The 13,332-nt window shown below is 52.6% G+C and overlaps 2 protein-coding genes across 4 annotated transcripts in view; one reads left to right on the plus strand and one right to left on the minus strand.

Annotated features, from left to right (window-relative positions):
• The first annotated feature begins 1,687 nt into the window (after nt 1–1,687).
• On the plus strand, nt 1,688–11,427 carry WASHC1 (WASH complex subunit 1). Its single transcript, XM_069762985.1, has 11 exons — nt 1,688–1,749; nt 3,079–3,232; nt 3,407–3,518; nt 4,198–4,344; nt 4,523–4,659; nt 4,748–4,883; nt 5,010–5,217; nt 5,300–5,461; nt 5,542–5,700; nt 10,325–10,393; nt 10,556–11,427. The coding sequence occupies exons 2-11, from the start codon at nt 3,093–3,095 to the stop codon at nt 10,693–10,695; spliced, it is 1,410 nt and encodes a 469-aa protein (XP_069619086.1). The 5' UTR covers nt 1,688–1,749; nt 3,079–3,092; the 3' UTR covers nt 10,696–11,427.
• The window catches only part of DDX11 (DEAD/H-box helicase 11), a 42,110-nt gene continuing 39,940 nt past the window's right edge, over nt 11,163–13,332 (minus strand). For 2 of the 3 annotated variants that reach the window (XM_069762982.1, XM_069762984.1), the window contains exons 26-27: nt 11,716–11,870; nt 11,163–11,275 (exon numbers count right to left, since the gene is read on the minus strand). In XM_069762982.1, the coding sequence (XP_069619083.1) occupies nt 11,246–11,275; nt 11,716–11,870 (185 nt within the window). In that variant the 3' untranslated portion in view covers nt 11,163–11,245. The remainder of the gene's footprint in view (nt 11,276–11,715; nt 11,871–13,332) is intronic. The other variant, XM_069762983.1, reaches the window with a different exon arrangement.

Raw genomic sequence — 13,332 nt, forward strand, 5'->3', positions numbered from 1 at the left:
GTATCACACAGATAGGATTAGATACAGCAGGCAGAGGGGTACACAGGTATCACACAGGGTAGGATTAGATAGAGCAGGCAGTGGGGTACACAGGTATCACACAGATAGGATTAGATACAGCAGGCAGAGGGGTACACAGGTATCACACAGGGTAGGATTAGATACAGCAGGCAGAGGGGTACACAGGTATCACACAGATAGGATTAGATACAGCAGGCAGAGGGGTACACAGGTATCACACAGGGTAGGATTAGATAGAGCAGGCAGTGGGGTACACAGGTATCACACAGGGTAGGATTAGATACAGCAGGCAGAGGGGTACACAGCTATCACACAGGGTAGGATTAGATAGAGCAGGCAGTGGGGTACACAGCTATCACACAGGGTAGGATTAGATACAGCAGGCAGTGGGGTACACAGGTATCACACAGATAGGATTAGATACAGCAGGCAGTGGGGTACACAGCTATCACACAGGGTGGGATTATATACAGCAGGCAGTGGGGTACACAGGTATCACACAGATAGGATTAGATACAGCAGGCAGAGGGGTACACAGGTATCACACAGGGTAGGATTAGATAGAGCAGGCAGTGGGGTACACAGGTATCACACAGATAGGATTAGATACAGCAGGCAGAGGGGTACACAGGTATCACACAGGGTAGGATTAGATACAGCAGGCAGAGGGGTACACAGGTATCACACAGATAGGATTAGATACAGCAGGCAGAGGGGTACACAGGTATCACACAGGGTAGGATTAGATACAGCAGGCAGAGGGGTACACAGCTATCACACAGGGTGGGATTAGATACAGCAGGCAGTGGGGTACACAGGTATCACACAGATAGGATTAGATACAGCAGGCAGAGGGGTACACAGGTATCACACAGGGTAGGATTAGATACAGCAGGCAGAGGGGTACACAGCTATCACACAGGGTAGGATTAGATACAGCAGGCAGTGGGGTACACAGGTATCACACAGGGTGGGATTAGATACAGCAGGCAGTGGGGTACACAGGTATCACACAGGGTGGGATTAGATACAGCAGGCAGAGGGGTACACAGCTATCACACAGGGTAGGATTAGATACAGCAGGCAGTGGGGTACACAGGTATCACACAGGGTGGGATTAGATACAGCAGGCAGTGGGGTACACAGGTATCACACAGGGTGGGATTAGATACAGCAGGCAGAGGGGTACACAGCTATCACACAGGGTAGGATTAGATACAGCAGGCAGAGGGGTACACAGGTATCACACAGGGTGGGATTAGATACAGCAGGCAGTGGGGTACACAGGTATCACACAGGGTAGGATTAGATACAGCAGGCAGAGGGGTACACAGGTATCACACAGATAGGATTAGATACAGCAGGCAGTGGGGTACACAGGTATCACACAGGGTAGGATTAGATACAGCAGGCAGAGGGGTACACAGGTATCACACAGGGTGGGATTAGATACAGCAGGCAGAGGGGTACACAGGTATCACACAGATAGGATTAGATACAGCAGGCAGAGGGGTACACAGGTATCACACAGGGTGGGATTAGATACAGCAGGTTGCAGCTCAGCTTTTGGGGAGTGGTATAATAAATGCATAGCAGAGAAGAAAGTCACGTGAGCAGTCACATGACTCCCAGGTGGGCGGGGCGCTGACCACGTGACCTGTCACACGACTGTAGCAGCAGCCGCAGGAGGCAGCGGGGAGATAGAGAGAAGCGCTCACCGGCACCTGTGTATGTATGTGTGCGGGGGACTACAACTCCCAGCACCGCCTGGCAGCCGCAGGCGGAGCACAAAGCTACTGCCCTGCTGGGGGTCTCGTCCTCCCCTATGTCGGCCCTGAGGGTCTCTTCCTTATGTATTTCTGCGGTCGGGGTCTCATACATGTACTGGTCTCTGTTCTCCCTGTAGGGGGCGCTGTCACTGATCGCCCCTATGTATGGGGTGCGGGGGTCTCATACATGTACTGGTCTCTGTTCTCCCTGTAGGGGGCGCTGTCACTGATCGCTCCTATGTATGGGGGGCGGGGGTCTCATACATGTACTGGTCTCTGTTCTCCCTGTAGGGGGCGCTGTCACTGATCGCCCCTATGTATGGGGGCGGGGGTCTCATACATGTACTGGTCTCTGTTCTCCCTGTAGGGCGCTGTCACTGATCGCTCCTATGTATGGGGGGCGGGGGTCTCATACATGTACTGGTCTCTCTTCTCCCTGTAGGGGGCGCGGTCACTGATCGCTCCTATGTATGGGGGGCGGGGGTCTCATACATGTTCTGGTCTCTGTTCTTCCTGTAGGGGGCGCTGTCACTGATCGCCCCTATGTATGGGGTGCGGGGGTCTCATACATGTACTGGTCTCTGTTCTCCCTGTAGGGGGCGCTGTCACTGATCGCTCCTATGTATGGGGGGCGGGGGTCTCATACATGTACTGGTCTCTGTTCTCCCTGTAGGGGGCGCTGTCACTGATCGCCCCTATGTATGGGGGGCGGGGGTCTCATACATGTTCTGGTCTCTGTTCTCCCTGTAGGGGGCGCTGTCACTGATCGCTCCTATGTATGGGGGGCGGGGGTCTCATACATGTACTGGTCTCTCTTCTCCCTGTAGGGGGCGCTGTCACTGATCGCTCCTATGTATGGGGGGCGGGGGTCTCATACATGTACTGGTCTCTGTTCTCCCTGTAGGGGGCGCTGTCACTGATCGCCTCTATGTATGGGGGGCGGGGGTCTCATACACGTTCTGGTCTCTGTTCTCCCTGTAGGGGGCGCTGTCACTGATCGCCCCCATGTATGGGGGGCGGGGGTCTCATACATGTACTGGTCTCTGTTCTCCCTGTAGGGGGGCTGTCACTGATCGCCCCTATGTATGGAGGGCGGGGGTCTCATACACGTTCTGGTCTCTGTTCTCCCTGTAGGGGGCGCTGTCACTGATCGCCCCTATGTATGGGGGGCGGGGGTCTCATACATGTACTGGTCTCTGTTCTCCCTGTAGGGGGCGCTGTCACTGATCGCCCCTATGTATGGGGGGCGGGGGTCTCATACATGTACTGGTCTCTGTTCTCCCTGTAGGGGGCGCTGTCACGATGCCTCAGAGGATGTCCCTGGAGCGTCAGGCGTATTCGGTGCCGCTCATCCAGCCCGATCTCCGCAGGGAAGAGACCATCCAGCAGATCACCGTCACCCTGCAGCACCTGCAGTGTGTGTCCGACGACATCTTCAGCAGGTAACGCGTGCAGGGGTGCTGTGTACCGAAAACGGGCACATTGTAATCACGTAGTCTGTGAGCCGAGGAATCTCCAGTTTCCATTTGGACAATCTAATAGCGACTTTTGGATGTACCTGGAGTATCTCATGTAGTGTCACTCGGGGTTAACCCTTGCTTTTCTGCTCTGGTCAGGATCCTGCAGCGAGTGGAGACCAACAGGTCACAGCTGAAGAACATCAATGAGCGGGTCCGGCTGGCGCAGGCGAAGATCGAGAAGGTGAAGGGCAGCAAGAAGGCCATAAAGGTGAGCGCTTGTTAAATGTTTCCCCTCCCTGCGCTGCTTTCCGCCGCCGTTTCACCCTCCTTCGGTCCCTCCATCGGTTCCCGCCGCCGATCTCCCTCTCTGCGCTGCTTCCCGCCGCCGGTCCCCCCTCCCTCTGTTGCTTCCTGCCGCCGGTCTCTCCTCCCTGCGCTGCTTGCCGCCGCCAGTCTCCCACCCAGCGCTGCTTTCCGCCACCGGTCTCCCCTCCCTGCGCTGCTTTCCGCCGCCCGTCTCCCCTCCCTGCGCTGCTTTCCGCCGCCCGTCTCCCCTCCCTGCGCTGCTTTCCGCCGCCCGTCTCCCCTCCCTGCGCTGCTTTCCGCCACCGGTCTCCCCTCCCTGCGCTGCTTTCCGCCACCAGTCTCCCCTCCCTGCGCTGCTTTCCGCCGCCAGTATCCCCTCCCTGCGCTGCTTTCCGCCGCCGGTCTCCTACCCAGCGCTGCTTTCTGCTGCCGGTCTCCCCTCCCTGCGCTGCTTTCCGCCGCCCGTCTCCCCTCCCTGCGCTGCTTTCCGCCGCCCGTCTCCCCTCCCTGCGCTGCTTTCCGCCACCGGTCTCCCCTCCCTGCGCTGCTTTCCGCCGCCGGTCTCCCCTCCCTGCGCTGCTTTCCGCCGCCGGTCTCCCCCTCCTTGTGTGTCACCCACAGGTCGTCTCCTTTTTCTGCAGGTTTTCTCCAGCGCCAAGTACCCGGCTCCGGACCGTCTGCAGGAATACACGTCCGTCTTCTCCGGGGCGGATGATACGTGGTCTGAGAAGCGAGCGAGACACAAGGTCCAAAGCAAGCACCGTCCGCTGGACGAGCAGGCGCTGCAGGTATTCCCACCGCTGCCATTTCTAGGCCGTTCTTGCTTTGGGATGTAGCAGAGCTGATCGCATCATTTATTTTTGTGCATTGTCCGTTCATGTCGATGACTCGTCCAGGTGATGCGCAGCTCGGCTTTATTGGTTTTTGCCAAGATTGTGATAATTGTCATCGATCTATTCTGTACAGGAGAAACTCAAGTACTACCCCGTATACGTGGGCCCGAAAGGGCAAGAAGAAGAGGCGGCGGAGGAGGGGCTGGGCAGTCTCCCCCGAAACATCAACTCCGTCAGTTCTCTGCTTCTCTTCAATACAACGGAGAACCTGTGAGTGAGCGAAGCAGCAGGAACCGCGCAGAATGTCGCACGCAGCTCCGGCAGTGACTGCAGTATAAGGCTGCACTTGTGCTTGCAGGTACAAGAAGTACGTGTTCCTGGATCCTCTGGCCGGAGTGGTGTCCCGCACTAACCAAGCTCTAGAGGGCGACGATGAGGACCGGCTGTTCGATGCCCCTCTGTCCATCTCTAAGAGGGAGCAGCTGGAGCGGCAGGTGAGCAGAGCGCCACCCCGTGTGATTACGCCTCTCCGTCCGAGTACGCCTCTCCGTCCGAGTACGCCTCTCCGTCCGATTACGCCACCCCGTCCGAGTACGCCTTATTATCTCACTTCTTGCTAGACGGCGGAGAATTACTTCTATGTTCCGGATCTTGGCGAAGTCCCGGAGATCGATGTTCCTTATTATCTGCCCGACCTTCCCGGGGTGGCGGACGACCTCATGTACAGCGCTGACCTGGGTCCTGGCATTGCCCCTTCTGCTCCTGGGGGGCCGATCCCGGAGCTGCCCACCTTCAGCACGGAGGAGGTCCCCGAGCCCTTGAGGACAGGTACAGAATCTTCTAGGAGGAATGTCGGTATAATCAAGTCTTTTTATTTTTAATGCATTTATTAAACCCTTTAATATTTCAGATATGCAAGATGGCCGCCTTATGCCACCACCACCACCGCCGCCTCCTCCCCCACCTCCGCCCCCTGCAATGCCAGCCATTGTTCCACCAGCTCCACCACAGCTGCCTCCTCCACAGCCCACCCTAACTGTGCCCAGCGGAGGGGACGATAATGGGGACCCTGGTAAGGAGAGACCCTCTCCCCTGAGGGCATCTGGTCGGGTACTGGTCCCCTGTAGCCTCATCTATTTACTTCTATTCCAGCCGCCGTCCAAGGAGCCCCCAAAGAGGTGGTGAAGCCTTCCGACGGCCGCGCGTCCCTCCTGGAATCCATCCGCCAAGCGGGCGGCATCGGAAAAGCCAATCTGCGGAATGTGAAGGAGAAAAAGCTGGAGAAGAAGAAGATGAAGGAGCAGGAGCAAGGTGACCCCCGGGGGCCGCACCGGCCGAGAGGTTTAGTTATTGACAGGAGATTAGCGGTGCCAGCGCCAAGGTGCTGCCAGGCAGGAGCCACCTGGTGCGCAGCGGATGGGACTTGGCAGCGGTCCTGGCTCTGACGTCTGCCAGCCGCCGATAACGAGCCGAGTGCACATGCTGTGTCCCGACACTCAGCAATGGGGGGCTCCGCTGCGCCCCGATACCGAGCACGGTGGGGGGGGTTGTGCTCCGCTGCGCCCCGACACATAGCACGGGGGGGAATCTCCGCTGCGTCTCTACCATGGCGCTTCATTAACTCTTTGGAGTCTATTTGAATGCTTCTGTTGTCACTTACAGTGGCATGTAAAGGTTTGTGCATCCCCGGTCAATATTACTGCTACTGTGAACAATTAAGCAAGTTGAAGATGAAATGATCTAAAAGGCACATTGATGATGACACATTCCCTTTGTATTTTAGGTAAAAAAAATAAAAATTTTCTTTTACATTTCAAAAAGGAAAATGGGCAGATGCAAAAGTTTGGGCACCCTGCATGGTTAGTACCCAGTAGTGCCCCCTTTTTCTAGTATCACGGCTTGTAAACACATTTTGTATCCAGACAAGAGTCTTTCAATTCTTGTTTGAAGGATTTTCCTCCATTCTTCCTTGGAGAATTCCTCCAGTTCTGTGAGATTCCTGGTCCGTCTTGCTTCCTCTGCTTTTTTGAGGTTTAGTCAATGATGCTCAGATCAGGGGACTGTGAGGGCCATTTTAAAACCTTCATCTTGCACCTTTTGAGGTCGTCTATTGTGGATTGTGACATGTGGTTAGGATCATTCTCCATTTGTAGAAGCCATCTTCTTCCTCTTCCCATCTTCAGCCTTTCACATATGTTTTATGTTTGCATCAAGAATTTGTCGAATTCTCTTTGAATTCATTCTTCCCTCTACCCGTGAAATGTTCCCCGTACCATTGGCTGCAACACAACCCCAAAGCATGATTTATCCCCACCATGCTTAAAGGGACTCGGTCACCTGAATTTGGCGGGACTGGTTTTGGGTCATATGGGCGGAGTTTTCGGGTGTTTGATTCACTCTTTCCTTACCCGCTGGCTGCAATATTGGATTGAAGTTCATTCTCTGTCCTCCGTAGTACATGCCTGCACAAGGTGCAATCTTGCCTTGTGCAGGCGTGTACTATGGAGGACAGAGAATGAACTTCAATCCAATATTGCACCCAGCATGCAGCCAGCGGGTAAGGAAAGGGTGAATCAAACACCCCAAAACTCCGCCCATATGACCCAAAACCAGTCCCGCCAAATTCAGGTGACAGGTTCCCTTTAATGGTGGGCGAGATGTTCTTTTCCTGAAATTGTGCCCTTTTTTTCCTCCACACATACTTTTTGATAATTGTGGCCAAAGAGTTTTATTTTATGCTCATCAACAGGGCTGGAGTCACCGCCTGGGGCCCTGAGCATGGGGCGGGGGCACTCGCCATCGGGAACACTGGCATGCTATGGGGCCCGTAAGTCGGGGGCGCTGCCATGGCCCCCTCCGTCGTGCTGTAAACTATTTGAAATACCTCTCCTGGTTTCCGCATCTCCTGACGTCTCAGGGCAGAGGGTACAATGACCTCACTATTGCCCTCTGCGATGAGCAGTGCAGAGGGTCCGAAGACGCTGAGGAGACTGGAGCCTCGGGAGATTATTTATTTTAACGTACAGAGCATTATATGGGGCCCGTTATTCCGTGTGGAGCATTATATGGGGCCCGTTATTCCGTGTGGAGCATTTTATGGGGCCCGTTATTCCGTGTGGAGCTTTATCTGGGGCCCATTATTCCGTGGGGAGCATGATTTGAGGTCCCTTATTCTGTGTGGGGCCTGTTCTACTGTATGGAGGACTATACTGTCCGGTCTAAAATGAAAGGTTTGCAGTCACTGACTGCAGACTTTTGAGTCCCCCCAGGACACGCATTGTGCGCTGCGAGAATTTGCCGGTTTATGACCTATGGTAGAATTTACAATAGATTTTGCTTCTTACATTACATGAGTGATATATTTGGCATTGTACTATACCTTTATTTCTCTGCTGTATCAGTGCATTATGAATCGTGGCATGTGTTAAAGGGGCCCACTGAGACTCTTTTGCCCCGGGCCCAACAAAAACCTACAGCTGGCCCTGCATATTCCCAAAATGCATCAGGCTTGCTTAGATGTTCTTTTGCAGACTTCTGACACTAAATTTTATGAGGACACAGGAGAGGTTTTCATCTCATGACTCTTCCATGAAAATCATACAGTGCCTACAAGTAGTATTCAACCCCCTGCAGATTTAGCAGGTTTGATAAGATGCAAATAAGTTAGAGCCTTCAAACTTCAAACAAGAGCAGGATTTATTAACAGATGCATAAATCTTACAAACCAAAAAGTTTTGTTGCTCAGTTAAATTTTTATAAATTTTAAACATAAAAGTGTGGGTCAATTATTATTCAACCCCTAGGTTTAATATTTTGTGGAATAACCTTTGTTTGCAATTACAGCTAATAATCGTCTTTTATAAGACCTGATCAGGCCGGCACAGGTCTCTGGAGTTATCTTGGCCCTCTCCTCCATGCAAATCTTCTCCAAGTTATCTAGGTTCTTTGGGTGTCTCATGTGGACTTTAATCTTGAGCTCCTTCCACAAGTTTTCAATTGGGTTAAGTTCAGGAGACTGACTAGGCCACTCCAACACCTTGATTTTTTGCCTCTTGAACCAGGCCTTGGTTTTCTTGGCTGTGTGCTTTGGGTCGTTGTCTTGTTGGAAGATGAAATGACGACCCATCTTAAGATCCTTGATGGAGGAGCGGAGGTTCTTGGCCAAAATCTCCAGGTAGGCCGTGCTATCCATCTTCCCATGGATGCGGACCAGATGGCCAGGCCCCTTGGCTGAGAAACAGCCCCACAGCATGATGCTGCCACCACCATGCTTGACTGTAGGGATGGTATTCTTGGGGTCGTATGCAGTGCCATCCAGTCTCCAAACGTCACGTGTGTGGTTGGCACCAAAGATCTCGATCTTGGTCTCATCAGACCAGAGAACCTTGAACCAGTCAGTCTCAGAGTTCTCCAAGTGATCATGAGCAAACTGTAGATGAGCCTTGACATGACGCTTTGAAAGTAAAGGTACCTTACGGGCTCGTCTGGAACGGAGATCATTGCGGTGGAGTACGTTACTTATGGTATTGACTGAAACCAATGTCCCCACTGCCATGAGATCTTCCCGGAGCTCCTTCCTTGTTGTCCTTGGGTTAGCCTTGACTCTTCGGACAAGCCTGGCCTCGGCACGGGAGGAAACTTTCAAAGGCTGTCCAGGCCGTGGAAGGCCAACAGTAGTTCCATAAGCCTTACACTTCTGGATGATGCTCCCAACAGTGGAGACAGGTAGGCCCAAGTCCTTGGAAAGGGTTTTGTACCCCTTGCCAGCCTTGTGACCCTCCACGATCTTGACTCTGATGGCCTTGGAATGCTCCTTTGTCTTTCCCATGTTCACCATGTATGAGTGCTGTTCACAAGTTTGGGGAGGGTCTTAAATAGTCAGAAAAGGCTGGAAAAAGAGATAATTAATCCAAACACGTGAAGCTCATTGTTCTTTGTGCCTGAACTACTTCTTAATACTTTACGGGAACCAAACAGAATTCTGGTGGGTTGAGGGGTTGAATAATAAATGATCCTCTGAAAAGACTTTTCACAATTTAAAAAAAACATAAACAAAGAAATAACATTCTTTTTTGCTGCAGTGCATTTCACACTTCCAGGCTGATCTACAGTCCAAATGTCACAATGCCAAGTTAATTCCAAATGTGTAAACCTGCTAAATCTGCAGGGGGTTGAATACTACTTGTAGGCACTGTATTTGTGCAGATGTCTTTGAACAGTAGAACAATGTACAACACCAGAGTCTGCTAAATCTTTCTGAAAGGCTTTTGCATTCAAGTGAGGGTTCTAATTTGCCTCTCCAGCAATGCTACGATCAGCTCAGTGAAATGTTGCTTGGTCTTCCAGACCTTATATTGACCTCCACTGTTCCTGTTAACTGCCATTTCTTAATTACATTTAGAACTGAGGAAAGGACAACTTGAAAACGCTTTGCTATCTTCTTATAGACTTCTCCTGCGTTGTGGGCCTCCACCATTTTCAGAGTGTTAGGCAGCTGCTTAGAAGACCTCCATGGCTGCTGATTTTGGATAAAGGTTAGAGAAGGCTGGGTTCTTATAAAGCTGGGAAATTTGCATCACCGGGCCTTTCCTAACGATGATAGTGAACAAGTCATAACCCAACAGGCAAATTAAGGGCTGAAGCCTTGGTCACAGTTATCTGACCACATAAATCTCCCCATTGGCCCATTTTCCTTTTTTTGTAATTTTTAAATCTTAAATGACAATTTTATTTTTTTTTGGCTTAAAATACAAAGGAAATGTCGTCCTTAACTTGAGACCTTTTAGAGATCGTCTCATCTTCATATTGCTTTAACTGTTCACAATAGCAGTAATTTTGAGCAGGGGCGTCCAAACTTTTACATGCCACCGTATCTCCAGAGGATAGGATGATGGGAATGTTAGTTTTTGTTGATGTCCTATGTCTGACCTTGCAGTGAGAGCCACTAGTGGTGGAGGAGACCTGATGTCCGATCTGTTTAACAAGCTGGCGATGAGACGGAAAGGTAAGAGACCGGGTAATTGGGGGGGTATGGTGGCAGTAAGATCACTGATCGGCCCGCGATGGCACCTGCCGATAGTGATTATTATCCCATGTTTTATGGGGGGTGGTCGGGAGCCTCTTTTAGGGCATATTCACACCTGCCTGTTATTGACTTATTTCCTAGGTATCTCCGGCAAGGGCCCGGCTGCCGGCAGCGGAGATTCTCCCGCTGGAGCATTTGCCAGGATTTCCGACACTATTCCACCCCTTCCCCCGCCACAAATGACGCCAGGAGAAGCTGATGAGGATGAATGGGAGTCCTAGGGGGGGTCAGCAGCCGGTGGAGAGGATGGATGGGAGTCCTGGAGGGTCACCGGCCGGTGGAGAGGATGGATGGGAGTCCTGGGGGGTCACCGGCCGGTGGAGAGGATGAATGGGGGTCCTAGGGGGGTCACTGGCCAGTGGAGTGGATGAATGGGAGTCCTGGGTCGGGGGGGGGGGGTTACCGGCCAGTGGAAAGGATGAATGGGAGTCCTAAGGGGTCTCACCAGATGGTGGAGAGGATGAATGGGAGTCCTAGGGGGTCACCGGCTGGTGGAGAGGATGAATGGGAGTCCTAGGGGGTCACCGGCTGGTGGAGAGGATGAATGGGAGTCCTAGGGGGTCACTGGCCGGTGGAGAGGATGAATGGGAGTCCTAGGGGGTCTCACCTGATGGTGGGCACAGCCGGAGCTAGGATGACGCCAGCGAGTCACAGGAGGCAAATGGAGCGATTCAATAAGACGACGCAGGAGATTTCATAGAAGTTTAATCTTACAAAATATCAGGTTCTTATAATAAATAGTGAAGAAGGCAGCGGCAGGCGGTGACCGGGTCAAGATGACGTCTTCTTCATCTGGAAAAACTGCAGAAGCAAAACCGGTTACAGGCGCCGCTGTCATGGCGACATTTAAAGGGACACTCCAGGTCCCGCTGATATATAACCGTATGACCCTCCATTACCATATGCTTACAGGAACCTCTTTATGTAAATAAAGCTCAATTCTTCTTGCAAAACGGCTCTAATTCACTAAAACACTGTGATCGCTCTTCTGTAAGTCCTAACATCACTGCCTATAGCTAAAGGGCTCATCTGGCCCCATCCGAAGCCACACGTTGCAGGTCGTCAGTACCGGACACCTAAAGGGGCCACCCCAGCCTCACATTGTGGGGCTGTAAGCCGTCAGCTTCTTGGCGTCACCTGGATGACAGTCCCTAAATGTCCCCGTTCTGGATCACTTGTCGCCCCCCATCTGAGGCCAGGATACGTTGCAGCAGTGTAATAAAGCGGCTGTGGGTACAAACCTTTCTAATGGAGGCAAAAGCGGGAGCGAAGGACTGTCTGACCTCTGTGCTGCCGCGGATCCACTGCGGCAGTTTACCGAGGATCGTGGGTCTGGAGTACCTGTGGTCTAAGAGGACAATGCTGGCAAAGTCACCGCGGTGCCGAATGGCTCGTCCTGCCAAGATAATACAAATTGAGCGCCACGTCATGCCCCAGTAACCCGCCGGCCTCACATCAGGGCAAGATTGCGGATCGACAAAAGGTAAGAGCTCCGCAAAGAGTAGATAGAGGCAGATGAAGCAGGAGGGCTTCTACCACACAGGGACCCGATCTTCAGCATAGGCAGATCGAAACCAGTCAAAGCTAGCTCCACAGGTGGTCCCAGTACACTACTGAAAGGCAGCTGGCCGGGTGTAGGCTGGGTGGCAGGAAGGAGAACTGAGTGTAGGCTGGGCTGGATTTCTGCTGGTAGATGTGAGCTTGACTGGATGTCGGTTGGCTAGGTGTCAGCAGAGCCGGGTGTAGGCTGGGCCGGATGTCGGGCTGAGCCGGGTGTAGGCTAGGCCGGATGTCGGGCTGAGCCGGGTGTAGGCTAGGCCGGATGTCGGGCTGAGCCGGGTGTAGGCTGGACCGGATGTCGGGCTGGTCAAATGTCAGCTGAGCCAGGTGTCGGGATGTCGGGCTGAGCCGGGTGAAGGCTGAGCGGGATGTTGGCTGAGTCGGGTGTAGGCTGGGCCGGATGTCGGGCTGAGCCGGGTGTAGGCTGGGCCGGATGTCGGGCTGAGCCGGGTGTAGGCTGGGCCGGATGTCGGGCTGAGCCGGGTGTAGGCTGGACGGGATGTCGGCTGAGCCGGGTGTAGGCTGGGCAGGATGTAGGCTGAGCCAGATGTCGGGATGAGCCAGGTGTAGGCTGGGCGGGATGTCGGGCTGAGCTGGGTGTAGGCTGGTCAGGATGTCGGCTGAGCCGGGTGTAGGTTGCTGGAGAGGAGCTGATGTTCTGAAGAGAACGCCTACATACAGTTGTTTGGGTTTATATACTTTCCAGGAAAATGTACACCATCATTTCACTAGGAATAGTGTGATAATCTCTTGCACGAGCCTTGGCTTAGTATTTTGCTGAGATTATTAATCAACCAATGGGGACCAGGTCCATTTTTCTACATGATCTATTTATCAGCATGAAGGTGAACGGTAGAAGAATCGGTGATTTCTAGCAGAGCGGGGGAGAAGGCAGCGCAGTATGTGAGCGCGGGGGAGAGGGAAGCGCAGTATGTGAGCGCGGGGGAGAGGGCAGCGCAGTATGTGAGCATGGGGGAGAGGGCAGCGCAGTATGTGAGCGCAGGGGGAGATAACACATGCCGTAGGCGGCAAGAATGAAAAACTGATGACAAACTTCCAAAGCCCCCATCAATGGCTCCTACAATCCCCATCCCCTACTGTGCAATTACTTTGAGAAAACTAATATTTATTTGGTCCTGCCAATAAAGCTTATTTGAATTTCAGAAATATAGACAGTCATAACCAAAACTGTTGGCACCCTTGGAATTGTTCCAGAACACGAAGTATTTCACCCAGAACATTATTACATTCCCCGTGTTTTGTTATACACGTTTATTTCTTTTGTGTTTATTGGAACT

Source organism: Ranitomeya imitator, chromosome 4 (genome assembly GCF_032444005.1).
Source record: "Ranitomeya imitator isolate aRanImi1 chromosome 4, aRanImi1.pri, whole genome shotgun sequence".
Lineage (NCBI taxonomy): Eukaryota > Metazoa > Chordata > Amphibia > Anura > Dendrobatidae > Ranitomeya > Ranitomeya imitator.